Below are 22,495 nucleotides of genomic sequence, written 5' to 3' on the forward strand. Positions count from 1 at the left end.
CTATGAGGAGTAACAGATCGACCTGGCTTAAAGCAATGTGTTGTACCTTATACTTTCAATCCAACAAATGAGGCCCATGACTGTTAAAAAAGCAACTTTCTTTTCTGCTTTATTCGATTTGCGCCCCATCTTCTGTGCGCAGGATTTTTGCTTGGTTTATACATGCATCGTGTGCAGGTTTAACACAAGTGTATCTGTGAAAAGGTGTAGCCAGCAGTGATATTACGGTGCATGACGACAATTGCTGCAGTGAGTGATTATTCCATGCCACTCATGTCCTGCCTAGGAGATACACTCCAATCCACAGGGGAATACCCAGAGATTGGGAGATTTGGTTGCTGACATCTCTAAGAAGATAACCTGGTGATTGGTTGACAGCCAGAAATATACAAGAGACGTCATACAACACATACGTTTTATAACTTGGAGTACAAAAAATTGTAAAAATGTAACGTACTCATTTGTAATGGAAGGTGAATAAATGTACAGTAAAAAATAAAGAGTTCAACTATCATTCAGCAGCAGCTGGTATCTTAAGTAACTTTACAGGCTAAAAGACACAGGCACCACCATCGAAGAAAACGAGTCTGAAGCCAAGATATCTGGGCCACGGTACTTTTGCAACTACTTCAAGTGCCAGAATGTAAGGTTTATAATCTACGGTGACAATAAAATATGTGCAAACGGACTGCTACAGGTACACGATACATTGGAAAGTGTCATCACAAACAACAATACAAACACCCCAGCAGCAACTTCTAGTCAAGGTTTTGGAGAGAGTTTCAGTTTTCAAAATAATAATGCAAGAGAATGCACTTCCCCACACTGTGAGGAGGCAGAAACTAGCAGAATGGAATGGGCTGCAGTAACTGCTGATATAAATTCAATAAAGTAAATCTGTGACCCACTGAAATGTGTAGCATGTTGTCGCAAGAACCTTCCTCGCACACTGAACAACCTCAGAAGGGCCACCATCGAAGAGTGAGAGTTTCTTGGGCAGCAGTGTCTTGATCACATTGTGGACTGCATACCAAGGAGCATCAGAGCATGTCACAATGCATAGAGGAGAGCAACAAGGTACTGTATGTTACCCAGCTGCACATTTTGATTTCCATGGATGTGCTCAGTAGTGCAAACTGTTTTTGTTTACGTTGTTGTTTTCTTTATTTGTTTTTATTTAGGTTACTGTTCTGTTTTTACACCATGGTTTTTTTGTTTCAAAGACATTCATTCATTCCCTCCTCCACATGAATCAAAACCCACACACACGTAAGTTAAACATACAGGTGGTGTTAACTTCATGTGAAAAGTTTACTTGGATTATTTTCACATCTACCTGTTCTACTACAGTTGCATTTCGCATCTTTCTGCCCCACTCCAGTTTCATCAGGCATGACTGACACTAAATCTGAGCAATTGATATCATATCTTAAATACTCACAATTTTTGCATCTTTCCATTTTTCTATGTAAAGAACACTAGGAACAAGAAGGAATCTCTATTTATGTGATCTTCAGGGCAAAAAAATTGTATGATGCAGCTTTCCATACCAGTCTATCCTGTGTAAGAGTCTCCATCTCTGCATTAACTACTACAACCAACATCCATTTGCTTACAGAATTCAAGCTTTCGTCTCCCTTTACTATTTCAGCCACAATATTTCCCTCCATTCGCAAACTGGCAATTCCTTGATAATTAACAAATTGACTATTTCTTGATACCTCAGGATATGTCTTATCAACTTCTCCCTTCATTTACTCAAGTTGTGCAATAAACATCTTTTCTCCACAATTTGATGCAGTACCTCTTCATAGCTTAATAAATCTACCTTCCTAAACGTCAGCATTCTTCTGTAAGTCTACAGTCCACAAGCTCCTATTGCCCTCTTGTCTGTACTGTTTACTGTCTATGTTTTATCTCCATGTAAGGCTAAGTCAGTTAGCTTTTTTTGGTGAGTCATTTCATGTAGTTTCTACACAAATGTCACAAGAAAAGAATACCACATTAGAGGTTAACATACTTCTCTTCTTCAGAAAGATTTTTCTTATTATTGCCAGTCTGCAATTTATATCCTTCTTACTTATCCCAGTGTCAGTTATTTTGCTGCCAAAATAGCAATTAGAGCAGAAGCTTGATATAAAGCAGCTGTTGAGAAACATGTTTCACTCCCACATCATAGCATAGTATATGGAGAGTGAGTCGTGTAACAGCAAACTACAAATAGAAAATTAAGAAGAACACATAATGCAATATTATACATACTGTACAACACTGTATTTAAATTTAAAGAATGTTAGAAGTAAAACATTTCAGAAAATTACCAAATAGGGTACAGTGATTAGACAAACTTCACTCAAACGTCGATCAAACAAGAACACGAGTAAATTATAATGTGGAAAGGCTATATGCAGACCCTAATAAGACTTTTGCAAATTTGTAAAATACACTGAGAGTGCAAAACTCATTCATAACACTGCATTACATCCGAATCTGCAGTATATCAGACTGCGGTATATTGTACTGCTGCAGCAAGTGTAATTGTCTGGCAGTGCTGATAACCTTGGTGCTAGCACCCGTAAGCTCCAAACACACACACACACACACACACACACACACATACACACATGTAATTGTTTGGTATGGGTGAATGTAATGAATTTATGTAGTGTAGTGTCTGTGGTGTAGTTCGTGCTGATTAAACCAAGTGGGCGAAAACTGTGGCAATAACCTTACTCTTCTCGGAGAGCAACAATGGGTTTTCCACGATAATGTACCCATCCAACAAATGTGTACTCATAAACTGAGTGATATACCCTCACAACAAGAGACACTATGGAGAAGTTTGTAATGTTAGCCAGAACATTGGTACAAAGTTCTGATAGTCAGGATACTAACATCACCATCACTCCTCCCAGTGCTGGGCAAATACTGGCAACAAAAAAGTTATCCACAACGAGAATTTGACACTGTTACCTCCAAGTCTAGCATGAAGGCACAAGCTAGTGTAAGTGACCTAGGCTATGGAGGCAGATAACATCAGCTGTGAATTGGTACGGGGGTGGTGGGGGTGGTGGGGGGTGGGGGGGGGCGGGCGGGGGGGGGGGGGGGGGGGGGGGGAGCCATGAGTGGAGTGAAATCATTTGCATTATAACAGCTTACTTATGTGTTTACCAATCATTTGCATTATAACAGTTTACTTATGTGTTTACCAAAATTTTCTAAGGACCAATTACTTGACCACTGATGTAACATAACAGCATCCCCTTTTTAGATGGTCAGCTTTATTGAGCAATATTTTCCCAATGAGCAGCAATATCTTCCAGATGAACACGTAATGGTTAGACAGAGAGGTTGAGCAACAATTCTGAGCACATTAAAAACTTTTGAATATAGTGCACTGCCAGAAAATACTGTGCCGCCCATTAGCCATACTTGCCTTGGCAGTCTCATGCGTGCTTCAGTCTCTAGATATATTGTTGTTTGTTGTTGTTGCTGTAGTGTTGCAAATGAGTTTGAAATAAGATGAAAGAGTGTTCTTCTTAGACCATACTGAAATATATAAATCACTGTGATGGTTAGGACAGATGAGTACAAAGCCAGAAATATTAGGAATGAATCAATACAAACTGATGCTCACAAAATACTGGGAATGTACCCTACAGCCACAACGGAAGATGTTTAAAAAAATTAATTACTGCAAAGTTATGAAAAACAATATATATGGATATTTTTGTGTGTGTGTGTGTGTGTGTGTGTGTGTGTGTGTGTGTGTGTGTGTACACACATTACCTACCTGAATATAATCTTATAATCTTTTGGAGCACCTACCATTGCATGAGGCCTTTCCATAACTATGTCTCAAATGCTTTGAATTGACAATTGCACTTGTAAATTTCAAGTTTTTGAAAGCACTGTCAGTAGCAAGATGTCATAGCATAATAGATAAACAATGACTTGGTGGAAATGTGCCTCTCATAGTGGAGTTTTGTAATAAATCAAACATTGGACAGTCCACATTTAAAAAGTTATGTTTTTTCTTTCTCCATAAGCTCAGTTCTCTCAACAAGTTATTGAAGTTATTGAGAGTAATCCTTTTTATGTAAATCGAAAGGGGGAGGGGGGGGGGGGAGTGAAGGAAAGGAAGGAACTGAAAGGAAATTATGATATCAGCTGCATTGGGCTTTTTGCGGAATTAGTGTCAACAAGTGAAAATATCTGCCGGACTGCTACTCAAACCCAGGATCTAGTGCTTAGTAGGCAGTCGCATTAACCACTGCACCACCAGGACGCAGTGTTGACTGCAAATGTACAGACTATCTCTGCAAGCTCCTCAGCCAACTCACATTCCCATCTAGCGTCACCACCTATCCACAGTCCCAGTCCATGTCTTCCATGTTTGCTAATTTTAGATTCACATTGGAGGTTCAACAAAAATGTGCATCTGCTCTGATGTTTGCGGATTCTCAGCCCTTCGACGCATACCAATTCTCTGACTGTGTGATGTCTGTTCTTTCAGGCACACATTCATACAATTAATACTGATGGCTGTGGATTCACATCCATTGAGTTGTATCAATTATACGAATGTGGTGTGCTATGAATCTACAACCATCAATGCAGATGCACATTTACACTCGACCCCTAGCAGGAATCTAAAATTAGTGAGCACAGAGAACATGGACTGAAACTGCAGGTAAGTGGTGGTGCTAGGTGGGAATGTGAATTGGCCCAGCATCATGCCGAGACAGGTGACACAGTGGTTAACGCAACTGCCTTGTACGCAGGAGAGCCCAGGTTCAAGTCCCAACCTGACACACATTTTTGCTCGGCACTGCTGCTATCGCATTAACTCCTGATGCAGGTGATGTCATCAGTTCCTTTCCTTTCCCTTCTCTTCCCTCAACCTTCAATTTAAATATGAATCACAACTGCAGATTCCATGTGGTGTCTGTTCTTTGGACATGTCCGTAAGAACAGACACCACATATTCTTACAAATGAGGGAATCTTTGGTGATCTTTGTATAAATTTTTCATCAAAATTTCTTTTGTCACCATGTAGATGAATTATCATAGCAGCAGTGTACTGATCATCCAACTTTCTGAACCAGAGTAAATACTGCATAATACTATTGCTCACTTGTATTGAGCAGTTTAGGGGGACCGGCTATAATGTTGCACAATATTATTCTGCAATAATACTGACCACCTAGGATAATGGCCACATACACTGAAACCCCTATTTGACGTTTTTGTGCAGTCCAGACTTAAAAAATGAAAAACTGAGGAAAATGTAGAATCAAGGAAAATACTAAAAGCCCCAAAATATGAGCGAAAACATTTGTAATTAGCATGTATGATTAAAAATCGTAATACTCCCCTAGTCACTGTATACAATCTGTATATGCGAAGGAAATTAAATGTATAATACAATGTTTATACAATAATTTGTGGTAATGGATTTCATCAGTTCTTCAAAAATCACAGTTGCACAACTGCACGCAAAAACTCGTCAAAAATGTAAATTGGTAGCTGAGTACAAGACAATCGATCTATTTTCCAACCAGCTATGAGCAAAAATTGTCAAAGACCTTGTCACAGTGGTAACACTGGTTCCTGTCAGTTCACTGGAGTTAAGTGCTGTCAGGCTTGGCTAGCACTTTAATGGGTCACTGTCTGGGTCTGCCGAGTGTCGTTGGCAAGCAGGGTGCACTCAGCTCCTGTGAGGTCAATTGAGAAGCTACTTAATTGAGAAGTAGCAGCACTTGTCACGAAAACTGATAATGGCTGGGAGAGCTTTGCGCTGACTACATGCACCTCTGAATCCACATCTGGTGATGCCTATGGGCTGAGGACAACACGGCAGCCAGTCGGTACCATTGGGCCTTCAAGACCTGTTCGGACAGTATCTGGCTGTCTGTCTATGACCACAAACTATATGTCAAAACAAACATTTTAGAGAAATCTTTCCTTTGTGATCAGCCACAAAAAGCAAAAATTGATGAATATGTGAATTAAGCTGAAAACTGTAAAGTAGACGTAATTGGCATCAGAATCTAACATGTGGGGGTGTGCGTTTTTCTTCTATAGCGAATGACAGTGCAGCATACTCTGGTGAAGTGTGCACAGTGACCTCTAGTGTATTGCTTGTAAATATCCAGTAGGCGAGCTCATTTTGTGTGTGTGGATCGACTACGTTTCACATCACTTTTTGCAGGAACTGACATAATCGTGATGTAATGGCACTGTGAAGATGAACAGAATTGAGGCTATTGATTTGTCGATCGCTATAACACAATGTTGATGTTTATGGATGTGTTAGTGACAGGAGAATCTCAGTTGTGGTGAGAACTCTTTATGGGAATGTTTGTAGTTGCGCAGTGTGTGAAATATTTTTGACAAGGAAAAATATGAATGTTATGGCTCATTGTTTTTCTTGCAGCAATTTAAGGTGTTCTCTTAGGTTCCTGCCTACACTGGAAATTGTCACATATTTGGAAACAAACTGCCAAATATTTGTGAGAAGGAAGAACATGAATTATATTGCTACACATTTTAGTCTCAGCTATTGAAGCTGTCCTCTGTAGCTCCTGCCTAACCACACAGTCAGAAATCGACACATATTTGGAAATAAACAGCGAAATATGTATGACAAGGAAGAATGTTAATTTTATTGCTGCAAGTGAAACGAGTCGTACATTTGTTTCATCCTTTGTCCTCTAATAATTTAATTGGATAGGTAAAAAATCTACTCACCAAGCAGTAGCAGTACACACACGTAAAAGACTGTTGTGATTGTCAAGCTTTAGGAGCCAGGGGCTCCTTCTTCAGGCAGAAGGGTTGAAGGGGAAGGAAGAAGGGTGAAGGAACAGGACTGGAGAGGTCTAGGAAAAAGGGTATATTTCGGGAAATTCTCACCCAAAACTGTGGGTCAGGGGAGGCTTATCGTAAGGGATGAGAAGGAATGTCTTTCAACAAATTCAAAGTCTTTCAGCCAATTCACACCATGTCCTTGTAGATGTGGGCTGTTCTGCAGCTAATGTTTTGCTTGCCTGTATTTTTCTTAATTCGTTTATGTATGTACTCTTATAATTTTAACTGAATGGATTTTGCTCTGCTGCTCAGATATTGTCTACAAATCCATGTTCAGATCGCATGTGACAATCTCGAGAGCAGCAACAAGTCGCTGCTTGTCTTTGTAGTCAATGTCATTAAAATCCAACAAATACCTATTCATAGCATAGATACAAGAAAAGTGAATCATTTCCTCCATTTCCCACTTCTTATTTCAGTTTCTTTACTCTCTACAGACACACCTAACCTCAGAATACATGCAACTAGTGTTGCCAAAGTTGGAACAAGCCAAAAATGTTGAGTTTCGCCAATGAGTTGCGCATAAGCATGCCGCACATGTTGTAAAATAGGCTTTAGTGTGGTGTAGTGAGTGTGGCGGCTGATGGGTGACACAACAAACCACCAGCCAATTAGAGCTCACTAGTTGGAAATGGCTGATGCTTCCTTGATTCTCACCGAGACTCAGTGTTTGAATTTAAAGGTTGATGATCGATATGGTTCTTGAATGCAGTACGTTAGAAACACATGCAACAAGATGAGACTGAGTTACAAGAGGCACGAGAAAAGGTGGAGGCTGAGACCCATCATAATTTATTGTCTTGGCCCGGTGCACTTCGCACTGACTATCCTGATTTTCCATTGCTGCCGCAATCTAGCAGTAGCTGTATTATAACTGCTTGGTGAAGCTAAATGTTGCAAGTTGTGTTGGCAATGACAATTGTGGATTATGTCAGCATTTCCTCTTTCATGTCTCCCTTCTCTGCAATGGCCTATAATATTCCCTTAACTCCGTCACCACCCCACTTTGTGAACCGTCCTACTTTTGTGCCACTTATAACTTGTTCTGTCACATCAAATGTCAATAGGAAGAAAATGGGACGAAGTCAAGCAAGGTGCTGAGTATGAGCATAGAATCAAGATAAACCTTATTAGGAAGAAATGTAAAGTCAGGGAATTTTTAGCATTGATCATATGGGTTTTTCACGGGGGCTATGAATTTATGGCATAGAATCACAAAAACTGTAAAACTGGAGAACATTAAGTTCCACTGTATACACAATTTCCTCAGAATAAACTATTTTGACAAAGTTTGGTCATTTATGTTCAGATTCCTACAGTTACAATAAAATACAAAAAAATGTGTGATTACCAAAAGGAATGGCTATTTGCAAAAACCATTTTTCAATAAAACTCACTCTGTCTCCACATAAAAAGCTATATAAAACTGTGTTATCACACTGCTATACTGCAATGTTCTGTAAAGTACTTATAGAATATAGACCAAAAGGTACATTACAATAAATAGATTTTAAATAAAGATAAATCACTAGAAAGGTTTCTTTACCTGATTATGTGGGTTTTACTGAACCATCACAACTCAACACATAAACACTGCTACTCACAACACAACTGATAAATCTGCGGTGAATACCTAAGAACTCTACTGACAGATACATGTAACACTGATACACAGCTGAAAGGAAGTCAAACTTACCAACAAATCTACATATAAAGAATAAATTTCACAAAAAATCTCATGTCCTCTCTCTCTCTCTCTCTCTCTCTCTCTCACACACACACACACACACACACACACACACACACACACACACACATGAGATAGAGATTTAATTTAAATATATAGTTATTTTTATTCAGAACTCTACTAAAAATTTCATTTAACAAATTGAAAATTTATTTTTAACACCATTTGATTTGATGTGACCATCTGACTTTGTACAAAATATATCCAAACCGGGAATAAATTATTCAGCAAACTGGTGCAAGAGGCTACGTCCATTTCGAAATGCTAACAGACACCACTTGCCCACCACTCAGTAACAATTTTCATAAGGTTATCACCTGGCAGAATCATCACAATATCCGTATCAGATCCTCTAAGTGGAACACCTGTGACAGCAGATCCAAACTGGTGTGCTTGGCAGCCTGGAACCAATTCCGAGATGCATTCTTCAAGATCTCTCTGCAGCATAAGCAGCTGGAAATTAATGCATTAGGTTTCAGAACATAAGCTGAATGAAGCATTATAACTGTGAGTCACTTTTACAGCTTAAAAAAATTAAAAAAATAAATTAAAAAATCTTGTGGAAAGTCAACACAAAGTTAACACTCATATTCGATCTTGGTATAAGCCGCACTCACAAACAAACAAAAATATATTGAAATTTACATATATAGAAAGAGAGGAAGGAAGGTAAGTGCTGAATGTCTTGCTGATGTCTAGGTCACTGGATGAGGCACAAGCTTGAAAAGCACAAGATTGGGGAAGGAAATCAGAAGTGGATTTGAGCCTCTCCTTCCATTGATAAAATAGTTGTTAAGAGAAAGATAAACAAATACACTGTTGTTGTTTGGTTACTGATTTTAAGGTTTAGTATGATGCCATCCTACACATGCTTGTGCTTGTAGGTTACAACTGGAAAATGCAATATTTGTGATTGTGATTGTGTTGGTCCATGAACTATGGACCTTGCCGTCGGTGGAGAGGCTTGCATACCTCAACGATACAGACAGCCGTACTGTAGGTGCAGCCACAATGGAGGGGTATCTGTTGAGAGGACAGACAAATGTGTGGTTCCTGAAGAGGGGCAGCAGCCTTTTCAGTAGTTGCAGGGGCAACATTCTGGATGATTGACTGATCTGGCCCTGTAACACTAACCAAAACGGCCTTGCTGTTGTGGTACTGTGAATGGCTGAAAGCAAGGGGAAACTACAGCCGTAATTTTTCCTGAGGGCATGCAGCTTTACTTTTTGATTAAATGATGATGGCATCCTCTTGGGTAAAATATTCCGTAGCTAAAATAGTCCCCCATTCGGATCTCCGGGTGGGGACTACTCAAGAGGATGACCTTATCAGGATAAACAAAACTGGCGTTCTACGGATCGGAGCGTGGAATGTCAGATCCCTTAATCGGGCAGGTAGGTTAGAAAATTTAAAAAGGGAAATGGATAGGTTAAAGTTAGATATAGTGGGAATTAGTGTAGTTCGGTGGCAGGAGGAACAAGACTTTTGGTCAGGTGAATACAGGGTTATAAATACAAAATTATATAGGGGTAATGCAGGAGTAGGTTTAATAACGAATAAAAAAATAGGAGTGCGGGTAAGCGACTACAAACAGCATAGTGAACGCATCATTGTGGCCAAGATAGACACGAAGCCTATGCCTACTACAGTAGTACAAGTTTATATGCCAACTAGCTCTGCAGATGATGATGAAATTGATGAAATGTATGATGAGATAAAAGAAATTTTTCAGGTAGTGAAGGGAGACGAAAATTTAATAGTCATGAATGACTGGAATTCGAGAGTAGGAATAGGGAGAGAAGGAAACATAGTAGATGAATATGGATTGGGGGGAAGAAATGAAAGAGGAAGCCGCCTGGTAGAATCTTGCACAGGGGATAACTAAATCATAGCTAACACTTAGTTCAAGAATCATGAAATAAGGTTGTATACATGGAAGAATCCTGGAGATACTAGAAGGTATGAGATAGATTATATAATGGTAAGACAGAGATTTAGGAACCAGGTTTTAAACTGTAAGACATTTCCAGGGGCAGATGTGGACTCTGACCACAATCAATTGGTTATGAACTGTAGATTAAAACTGAAGAAACTGCAAAAAGTTGGGAATTTAAGGAGGTGGGACCTGGATAAACTGACTAAACCAGAGGCTGTACAGAGTTCCAGGGAGAGCATAAGCGAACAATTGACAGGAATGGGAGACAGAAATACAGTAGAAGAAGAATGGGTAGCTTTGAGGGATGAAATAGTGAAGGCAGCAGAAGCTCAATTACGTGAAAAGATGAGGACTAGTAGAAATCCTTGGGTAACAGAAGATACATTAAATTTAACTGATGAAGGGAGAAAATATAAAAATGCAGTAAATGAAGCAGGCAAAAAGGAACACAAACGCCTAAAAAATGAGATCAACAGGAAGTGCAAAATGGCTAAGCAGGGAAGGCTAGAGGACAAATGTAAGGATGTAGAGGCTTATCTCACTAGGGGCAAGATAGATACTGCCTACAGGAAAATTAAAGAGACCTTTGGAGAAATGAGAGCCACTTGTATGAATATCAAAAGCTCAGATGGAAACCCAGTCCTAAGCAAAGAAGGGAAAGCAGATAGGTGGAAGGAGTATATAGAGGGTCTATACAAGGGTGATGTACTTGAGGACAATATTGTAGAAATGGAGGAGGATGTAGATGAAGATGAAATGGGAGATACAATACTGCGTGAAGAGTTTGAAAGAGCACTCAAAGACCTGAGTCGAAACAAGGCCCCAGGAGTAGACAACATTCCATTAGAACTACTGACGGCCTTGGGAGAGCCAGTCCTGACAAAACTCTACCATCTGGTGAGCAAGATGTATGAGACAGGCGAAAGACCGTCAGACTTCAAGAAGAATATAATAATACCAAACCCAAAGAAAGCATGTGTTGACAATTGTGAAAATTACCGAACTATCGGTCTAGTAAGTCACAGCTACAAAATACTAACGTGAATTCTTTACAGACGAATGGAAAAACTGGTAGAAGCCGACCTCGCGAAGATCAGTTTGGATTCTGTAGAAATGTTGGAACACATGAGGCAATACTGACCTTACGACTTATCTTAGAAGTAAGATTAAGGAAAAGCAAACCTACATTTCTAGCATTTGTAGATTTAGAGAAAGCTTTTGACAATGTTGACTGGAATACTCTCTTTCAAATTCTAAAGGTGGCAGGGGTAAAATACAGGGAGCGAAAGGCTATTTACAATTTGTACAGAAACCAGATGGCAGTTGTAAGAGTCGAGGGGCACGATAGGGAAGCAGTGGTTGGGAAGGGAGTGAGACAGGGTTGTAGCCTCTCCCTGATGTTATTCAATCTGTATATTGAGCAAGCAGTAAAGGAAACAAAAGAAAAATTCGGAGTAGGTATTAAAATCCATGGAGAAGAAATTAAAACTTTGAGGTTCGCCGATGACATTGTAATTCTGTCAGAGACAGCAAGGGACTTGGAAGAGCAGTTGAACGAAATGGACAGTGTCTTGAAAGGAGGATATAAGATGAACATCAACAAAAGGAAAATGATGATAATGGAATATAGTCGAATTAAGTTGGGTGATGCTGAGGGAATTAAATTAGGAAATGAGACACTTAAAGTAGTAAAGGAGTTTTGCTATTTGGGGAGCAAAATAACTGATGAAGGTCGAAGTAGAGAGGATATAAAATATAGACTGGCAATGACAAGGAAAGCGTTTCTGAAGGAGAGAAATTTGTTAACATTGAGTATAGATTTAAGTGTCAGGAAGTCGTTTCTGAAAGTATTTGTATGGAGTGTAGCGATGTATGGAAGTGAAACATGGACAATAAATAGTTTGGACAAGAAGAGAATAGAAGCTTTCAAAATGTGGTGCTACAGAAGAATGCTGAATATTAGATGGGTAGATCACATAACTAATGAGGAGGCGTTGAATAGAACTGGGGAGAAGAGAAGCTTGTGGCACAGCTTGACTAGAAGAAGGGATCGGTTGGTAGGACATGTTCTGAGGCATCAAAGGATCACCAATTTAGTATTGGAGGGCAGCGTGGAGGGTAAAAATCGTAGAGGGAGACCAAGAGATGAATACACTAAGCAGATTTAGAAGGATGTAGGTTGCACTAAGCACTGGGAGATGAAGAAGCTTGCACAGGATAGAGTAGCATGGAGAGCTGCATCAAACCAGTCTCAGGACTGAAGACCACAACAACAACAACAACAACAACATTACAAAATTTAAGGTTTTCATTTGACTTACCCTCATATATTGTATGACTAAGAACTCTTTGCATGTAGCTTTAGAGAATATTTGAGATTTTCTTTCACGTTTTTTCTCTCCTCTACTTTTTGCCTTGTTAGCGCTTTCTGTATTTTTATACCAAAAACCTATTCATTAAATAATTTTTGAGATGTGAGGGTAGTACAGCAGTGACTGTTCTTTAAAGTTCGAATGGATGAGACCAATAGTTGATACACCATTGTTTTTCTTGACAATGGGGCATGTAGCTGCTGAGTGTTGTCAGCAGGTGAAACTGCTTTCTGGACTGTGAACTAGCCATGGAGTAGGGAAATGCATGCAGTCTGTCAAATTTGTGTCGCATAAGTGTTCTATATGTGGTCTCCTTTATAGATCAACTACACTTAACTAAAATTCTCTCCATAATCTGAAACCAACCATTCACCTTCCCCACAACAGATCCTGTGTGCTCATTCCATTTCAAATCACTTTGCAATATTACACCTAGGTATTTAATCGACGTGTGTTTGTCAAGCAGAACACGACTATAATTCTATTCAAACATTACAGGATTGTTTTTCCAACTAATCTGCATTAACTTACATTTAGAGCAAGCTGCCATTCATCACACCAAATAGAAATTCTGTCTATGTAGTCCTGTGTCCGTCCATCCACAGTCAGTGAATGACAGTGCTTTCCTATAAACTACAGCATCATCGGCAATAGTCCCAGATTACCTTTGCTTGTGTATGTTTTGAGTGAATATGTATATATAGAAAAATATAAGAGACTTTAATGACGGATGAGAATGCTTTGCTTACCAGACACACGATGAAACTGGATACTTTCATGTAGGCATATTCAGATGTTTTGACTGAATTACTACTTCGATGACTCTTGTCATTCATCAGTATCTTTTCCTCTACCTCACATCTACAGTCCACAGGAAGTCCAATTATCATTATCATGTCTCCCCCCACACCCGAATACTAATTTGATGCACAATGATATGTTCTGTATGGAAAGCACATTTCTGATGCTCCCAACTAAAGCAACACACACACACACACACACACACACACACACACACACACACACCAATGTAATTAGATTTACAAACCTTGCGGTTTCGCTCGGGATCCTGTAACCTCACAGTCTGGACTGCCAAGTCAATTAAGGCATCAACATCTCTTACGCCATTAGAATGAGCCCCTTCAAGAATAGATATAAGTTCTGTGGGATCTACATCAGAATCCGGGACTGGAGCTGGATCGGCTGTAATGCACATAATTTAGAAAGTTAAATTTGTACACAAAGAGTTCATATCAGCTAACAAACTTCTGCTTTAGTGGTGATCTTTTTAATCTTACTGTTCATAATTACACTGATATGCCAAAGCTTCAAATCTGTCTCTACCTATGAAACTCCCCTTCCATTGAGAATATATGGTCTACATAAGAAAAAACAATACACAGAGAAACTGGTTAATAAGAAATATTATTTAATGTTACAGGCTTTTCTACTTACAAATTATTCAACATGTCTTGCATATGCTGACGGTGTTGGCATCGCAACCAGCCACAAATTTACTGTCAGTTCCTTTATTCAAAGGGTGCCGTTACCGATTTCGAATCGTTGTGATTCATCCTCAGATGGTTTACAAGTTTTCTTTATAACATGTGGTGTGTTTTTTACAGATTAATTGTTCTAAAATATAAATAACACATAATTATAAACACGCCACACACAGATGGTTGCGTTACATATTTTCGTTGCATGTGACTTACGTGAAACGTCCGTTTGGAGTGTTTGTTTTCATAACATTCGTCCAGCAGATGTGAATACATTCCCACTGCATTCTTATCGTAGTACACGTAAATTTTTCTCACTGAACACTTGAGATATGTCACTGAGAAGATTTCTACCACACACCACATGTTTTGATACATACAGAGAGTTTACAAACATATGAGTATCAAAGACGCTATGATATATCGTAACATTTGATGATGATGTCCTATGTTTGGAAGGATCATAGTTGATATTGTTACATCAATTATAAAGTTTATATATAGTACTGTATAGGTAAAATAGTACATTATTTGATTACATTTAGCATCATGAGAATTATAGTAACATATAAATTAATTACTTGATCTGCAGATAGGCATACCAATATTATTTGCTTTGGAGGTTGGAAAATAATTTTTGGAATTTTTCAGGAAAGAGGTGTTAGTTAACTCTGTTTGTTCATTAAGGATATAGTCTGAGGTGCTGTTTTTGTGTGTGTGTATTTCTATTTCTTCTAATATATTCATAGTGGCTCCTTTTTCTGCTAGATGTAAAACTTTTAAGTTGTCCTCAATGTTTCCCATTGAATGGTTTTCTTCCACAATATGGGCTGCAAATGCAGATTTGTTCAAGTTACCAAGTCTTAAAGCATCAATGCGTTCTTTGTATCTAATTTCAAAACTTCTGCCTGTCTGTCCAATGTAGAATTTTGGGCATGTATCGCATTTGAGTTTGTACACTCCTGGAAATTGAAATAAGAACACCGTGAATTCATTGTCCCAGGAAGCCGAAACTTTATTGACACATTCCTGGGGTCAGATACATCACATGATCACACTGACAGAACCACAGGCACATAGACACAGGCAACAGAGCATGCACAATGTCGGCAGTAGTATAGTGTATATCCACCTTTCGCAGCAATGCAGGCTGCTATTCTCCCATGGAGACGATCGTAGAGATGCTGGATGTAGTCCTGTGGAACGGCTTGCCATGCCATTTCCACCTGGCGCCTCAGTTGGACCAGCGTTCGTGCTGGACGTGCAGGCCGCATGAGACGACGCTTCATCCAGTCCCAAACATGCTCAATGGGGGACAGATCCGGAGATCTTGCTGGCCAGGGTAGTTGACTTACACCTTCTAGAGCACGTTGGGTGGCACGGGATACATGCGGACGTGCATTGTCCTGTTGGAACAGCAAGTTCCCTTGCCGGTCTAGGAATGGTAGAACGATGGGTTCGATGACGGTTTGGATGTACCGTGCACTATTCAGTGTCCCCTCGACGATCACCAGTGGTGTACGGCCAGTGTAGGAGATCGCTCCCCACACCATGATGCCGGTTGTTGGCCCTGTGTGCCTCGGTCGTATGCAGTCCTGATTGTGGCGCTCACCTGCATGGCGCCAAACACGCATACGACCATCATTGGCACCAAGGCAGAAGCGACTCTCATCGCTGAAGACAACACGTCTCCATTCGTCCCTCCATTCACGCCTGTCGCGACACCACTGGAGGCGGGCTGCACGATGTTGGGGCATGAGCGGAAGACGGCCTAACGGTGTGCGGGACCGTAGCCCAGCTTCATGGAGACGGTTGCGAATGGTCCTCGCCGATACCCCAGGAGCAACAGTGTCCCTAATTTGCTGGGAAGTGGCGGTGCGGTCCCCTACGGCACTGCGTAGGATCCTACGGTCTTGGCGTGCATCCGTGCGTCGCTGCGGTCCGGTCCCAGGTCGACGGGCACGTGCACCTTCCGCCGACCACTGGCGACAACATCGATGTACTGTGGAGACCTCACGCCCCACGTGTTGAGCAATTCGGCGGTACGTCCACCCAGCCTCCCGCATGCCCACTATACGCCCTCGCTCAAAGTCCGTCAACTGCACATACGGTTCACGTCCACGCTGTCGCGGCATGCTACCAGTGTTAAAGACTGCGATGGAGCTCCGTATGCCATGGCAAACTGGCTGACACTGACGGCGGCGGTGCACAAATGCTGCGCAGCTAGCGCCATTCGACGGCCAACACAGCGGTTCCTGGTGTGTCCGCTGTGCCGTGCGTGTGATCATTGCTTGTACAGCCCTCTCATAGTGTCCGGAGCAAGTATGGTGGGTCTGACACACGGGTGTCAATGTGTTCTTTTTTCCATTTCCAGGAGTGTATATTCCTGATTTACGGAATAGACTCTTGGGGGTATTTATTTACATCATGGATTACTTTTTGTTGTAATTTATTATTTGTGGAAAAGCTGATTGCGATATTTTTCTTTTTAAATAAGTTTGCTATTTGGTATGATAGTGGGCCTATGTATGGGAGAGTAGCATATTGAGGTTTGGCTTCTGTGGCACACTGATTTGGCTTGAAGTGACTGCTGTGAAGTGGATCTGTGGTTTTTGTCTGCATTATGTTGTGGAGTTCACAGCAGTCACTTCAAGCCAAATCAGTGTGCCACAGAAGCCAAACCTCAATATGCTACTCTCCCACACATAGGCCCACTATCATACCAAATAGCAAACTTATTTAAAAAGAAAAATATCGCAATCAGCTTTTCCACAAATAATAAATTACAACAAAAAGTAATCCATGATGTAAATAAATACCCCCAAGAGTCTATTCCGTAAATAAGGAATATACAAACTCAAATGCGATACGTGCCCAAAATTCTACATTGGACAGACAGGCAGAAGTTTTGAAATTAGATACAAAGAACACATTGACGCTTTAAGACTTGGTAACTTGAACAAATCTGCATTTGCAGCCCATATTGCTGAAGAAAACCATTCAGTGAGAAATATTGAGGAGAACTTAAAAAATTTTACATCTAGCAGAAAAAGGAGCCACTATGAATATATTAGAAGAAATACACATACACAAAAACAGCAACCCAGACTATATCCTTAATGAACAGTTAGCTAACACACCTTTCCTGAAAAAATTCCAAAAATTACTTTCCAACCTCCAAAGCAAATAATATTAGTACGCCTATCTACAGATCAAGTAGCAAATTTATATGTTACTATAATTCTCATGATGCTAAATGTAATCAAATAATGTACTATTTTACCTATACAGTACTATATATAAACTATATAATTGATGTAACAATATCAACTAAAAAAAAAACAATGTCTCTGTATTAGTGTAAAAGGCATTACAGTTGCATAAATGAATATATGATCCTTTTCAAACATAGGACATCATCGTCAAATGTTACGACATATCATAGCATCTTTGATACTCATATGCTTGTAAGCTCTTTGTATGTATCAAAACATGTGGTGTGTGGTAGAAATCTTCTCAGTGACAAATCTCAAGTGTTCAGTGAGAAAAATTTATGTGTGCTACAATAAGAAAGCAGTGGGAATGTATTCATATCTGTTGGACGAATGTTATGAAAACAAACACTCCAAACAGATGTTTCACGTAAGTCACATGCAACAAAAATCTGTAACGCAACCATGTGTGTTGTGTTTATAATTATGTGTTATTTATATTTTAGGACAATTAATCTGTAAAAAACACACCACATGTTATAATGAAAACGTGTAAACCGTCTGAGGATGAATCACAACGATTCGAAACCGGTAACGGTACCCTTTGAATAAAGGAACTGAAAGTAAATTTGTGGCTGGTTGCTGTCTCAACACCATCAACATTTGTCTTCAAACAACAGCCACGGTCTCCATCATGTCATCATATGACAAAATTGCATCTTGCATATGCTTTTCTACATTATCTGATCAAAAGTATCCAGACACTTATTAGTGGATGTTAATATTAGGTGTGTGTCCACTTATAGTCTATATGGGAGCTTGCACCTGCTGGGGACATTTCCAATAAGGTGTCTGTGAAGGAATGACAGCCCACCCTTGCTCAAGAGCAAAAACCAGAGGACATACTGGACGCTGTGGTCTAGAGTGAAGTCAACAATCTAACTCATCCCAAAGGTATTCCATTAAGTTTAGGTTGGGATTCTGGACAGATCACGCCATTTCTTGAATTATATTGTCTCACAGATACTGCTTTATGGCAGGGTGTCTTGTTATGCTGTCACAATCAGTATTTCCAAGTTGTCCCTCTAACATACGCAGTACAGAATGCTATAAAATGTGTTCATATCCTTCTGCATTTTGCGTTTTTGTAAGTGCAATTGCTCAATGGCTCAGTGGTAAAGTGCTAAAATACAATTCCAAAGGTCATGGGTTCGATCTCTAGTCAATCCTAGGATATTTATCTCTCACTTATCATTCCTTACACCTCTGGCAAAGTTTGTTGATGTGAAAGGAGTTACATTAAACTGCATGTCTGTCCCCCTATAACTGGCTGTGTAAGTCAGCTCAAAGGTCAGACTGACCCCTTTTTTTTTTTTTTTTTTTTTTTTGCTAAGTGCAATAAGGAGACTGCACACTCACCACGAAAAACAACCCCATATTATAACATCATCTCCTCCATTCTTCACGAATGACACTATACTTACTGGCAGGTAACAGAAGGGGTGCACAAAATGTGTGGAAAAAAAGCAAGAAAGAGGATTAAAAAATAACCCATAGAGATACGCGAGTTCTACAGGCCCACAAGTTTCAACCTTCTGCTCACAGGAAGCCTTTCCCTTGGCCCAACACTAAATTCACTCTTATTACAGAGTCATTTTGTTCAAGTAACATCATAAGAAATGGCTGCCACAATAACTGGTTCGTATAACTGCTGCCTACTCAGCTAGCTCATGTTCAGCAATGGCGTTTTTTCTGCTGCTTCGATGGGATGTTGTAGGACCTCAAACATTCGCAAGCTGGTTCTGAAACACATGAGGTGGAATCCAGAATTTTTGGGACTAGTGCTGCCATCAGGAAAGTAGGAGTAGTAGATCTTTGCATCGCTAAGCTGCATATCAGATAAGTCAGTGTGCAGAGTGGCATTCAGCTGGGAAGACGTGTTGCATGTCCACAGTGATTTCCGTAATACTCAGTGTTTGATGTGTGGTGATTTTATGAAGGATCCGCAAACAGAACAGGGTATGTGTATCAAGCTCTCTGCAAATCTCGGGAAAAGTGCTACGGAGACCCTTGCAATGATTTACCGTCACGACCCAGAGACAAAGCAATCATCGTCGTCCCAGTGGAAGAGTCCGGGCTCTCCAAGACCCAAAAAAGCGAGACAGGTGAAGAGCAAAGTGAAGAGCACGACCATTGTTTTCTTTGATACCAAGGGAATTGTGCATAAATTCGTCCCACCCAACCAAACAGTGAATTCCACATACTACTGTGGCGTTTTGCGACAGCTCCATGAAAACGTGCAGCGACGACGGCCCGAAGTTTTGTGTTTGTGTCAAGGGAAGTGGCTGCTGCATCACGACAACGCGCAGTGTCACACATCCTTGCTCACCAGGACCCTTTTGGCAAAAAACAACATGGCAGTTGTACCTCACCCACCATACTCGCCAGATTTGGCACCTTGCAACTTCGCGCTATTCCCACACTGAAACTCAAGTTGAAAGGCCATCGGTTCGACACTCTAGAGAGGATTCAAGAAGCAATGCTGGTGGTGGTAAACACCCTCAAAGAACAGGACTTCCAGAAAATGTTTGACCAGTGGCAGAAGCACTGGGACCGGTGTGTACACACGGATGGGAACTACATCAAGGTTGATGGTGACCATTAGTCCAAAGGTGAGGTTTTCAACAGATGCCAGCACCAGTCTTGAAAATTTTGGATAGCACCTCGTATACCCTACTCAACGAACGCTACATATTTCTGCCAACTGAGGGCTGGAGTGAAACTGCTCAAGTTAAGAGTACTTCAACATATTTGATAGAACAATTAGTGAAATGGTAAACAGACCTCGGATATACCACACAATTTCATATCAATTTTGATTCCAACCAGGAATGCCTTAAAAGAGGGCTCTGTATCTTATTTTGAAAAAATATGCAGCTGGTTTTGGTGCAACAACAGCAAAACTAATGATGCAGCAGAACTAGTAAACTAAATAGAGCCTTTCAAATTTTAGCAGAAAGAGCTGATGAAGAGTGTGGACATTTGGATACTTTGAAGCCTACTGCAGTGGCAACACCGCAGACAGACCAGCGATGCGGGTTGCCGACTCTGCGGCGAAGTCTCGGCGACGCAAGAGTGTTTACAAGCAAGTACCACAGTTGACAACAAACACGTAGGTGCAGCCAACATCCATCACAGGACATAAACCAGTAGCAGACAAAGGAGGCATGATGATCAATGAACTATTTCCTGGAAATCACATGTGTGCAAATAGCTCTGGAAATACCCTTCCACCCAGAGCCAGATAAGCCAGTGCCCGGCCATTCAGCACTACAACCATCCTCTCTTCCGCAACAATTGTGATACATCACTTCCGTGGTGTTAGGCTATCTACCAGCTGCTTACAGCTGCCTTTGGCGTGGAACAGTTGTACAGGTATAGAGTCGAAGGGAACTCTGACTATAGGAATTAGTTGTTATTTGCTTGATCCACAGACGGGATCCTTATTATTTTTTTGGTTTTGAAGAGTGTGTTACTGTTGGTAGTTTATTGTAGTATCCTTAAAAAAAAGGGGGGGGGGGGGGGGATGGCTAACAAGCTGGTTCTTGCTCTGTAGATTTAGCAGTGGTGACGAGTTTGTTCAAATTCCTGCACTGCTCCGTTGTTTGCCAACACGGTGGAAGGTATTCGGGGTTTAGATGCACCATCGGCTAGCATCTGTGTGCTGTTAGATCATATGCAACACATCAATGAACTTCTGATTCATTGTCTGCAGGCTTTGACTAGCGTTTCTCCTGTTTTTCCGCTGTCGGCCACTCCTACCGTGTTCCCACCGTTTGACAAGTCTATTGAACTGTGGAGTAGTATGCGGCTCACTTGGAACAACATTTCCTTGCCAATGGAATCATCGACACCAGCCAGCATCCTGACTTTTATCGCTTAGTGCAGCAGTTGCATCCGAAGGTGGAACCCCATGCCTTCCCTTACGAACAGCTGTCCACCAGTTTAGCAGAATATTTTGATGCCCAGGTCCATGTTGCGGCAGCTCTCCACATGTTCTTCAGCTGTCAGAAGCTTCCATTGCAGTCTTACAGAGAATGGATTGCTTGCCTTCAAGGGCTCTCTCGGGACTGTCGGTCCTCTGGTGCCAACCTGGGTGTAAGCAGTCGTATGGTTCAGTCCTTGTTCGTGACATGATTCTGGTCCATGCTCCTGACACTGCCCTGCGAACAGATCTGTTGAAGCTGAAGAATCACTCCTTGGACACGTGTCTGTCGCTCATTCGTGCCCATGAACAGTCTTCCAGTCTGTTTGCGGCACTCAATACCTTGTTGCACGGCCGCCCTGTCGTCGGTTGGAGCCACAGTCACTGGAGCAGCGACCAGGCTGACAGCCCACAGCAGGTGCCCCACTGCCGCCTCCTCCTCCTCCTCCTCCTCCTGACCAGGTTCTCAGTTCTTGGGCTCAGCAACATCTGAGGTTGCCCTCCTGTCATCAATGCTTTGTTACGCACCAGCGCCGTGATTGTCGTTCTGCCTGCGGTCCGACATTTGCTGCTACTCTTTGTCAATGGACGTGGTCCTCACAGCACTGGACCCTCTAGACTCAGTCTTAGAGCATTTTGACAAGCTGCTGGGTATCTCCTTTGTCCAGACGGTCCTCCCATACACGGTGGGGTCCATCACTCTGATGGTCCAGATCAACGGAACTCCTCTCCGTTTCCAGTTGGACACAGGGTCCTCGGCTACTATTATTAATGGCAACCCTCACCGCTGCTTGTGTGCTTCAATGCTCCACCCATTCCTGACGCCCTTGAAGAGCTATAATAATGATATTATCCGCTTGCAGCGGTGGTTCC

At 41.1% G+C, this 22,495-nt stretch overlaps 1 protein-coding gene across 2 annotated transcripts in view; it reads right to left on the bottom strand.

Annotated features, from left to right (window-relative positions):
- LOC124615396 overlaps nt 1-22,495 on the bottom strand; it is a 244,114-nt gene that overhangs the window by 132,314 nt on the left and 89,305 nt on the right. For both annotated transcript variants that reach the window (XM_047143227.1, XM_047143226.1), the window contains exons 5-6: nt 13,975-14,129; nt 8,936-9,071 (exon numbers count right to left, since the gene is read on the bottom strand). In XM_047143227.1, coding sequence (XP_046999183.1) covers nt 8,936-9,071; nt 13,975-14,129 — 291 coding nt within the window. The remainder of the gene's footprint in view (nt 1-8,935; nt 9,072-13,974; nt 14,130-22,495) is intronic.

This window comes from Schistocerca americana, chromosome 5, assembly GCF_021461395.2.
Source record: "Schistocerca americana isolate TAMUIC-IGC-003095 chromosome 5, iqSchAmer2.1, whole genome shotgun sequence".
In the NCBI taxonomy this organism is placed as follows: Eukaryota; Metazoa; Arthropoda; class Insecta; order Orthoptera; family Acrididae; genus Schistocerca; species Schistocerca americana.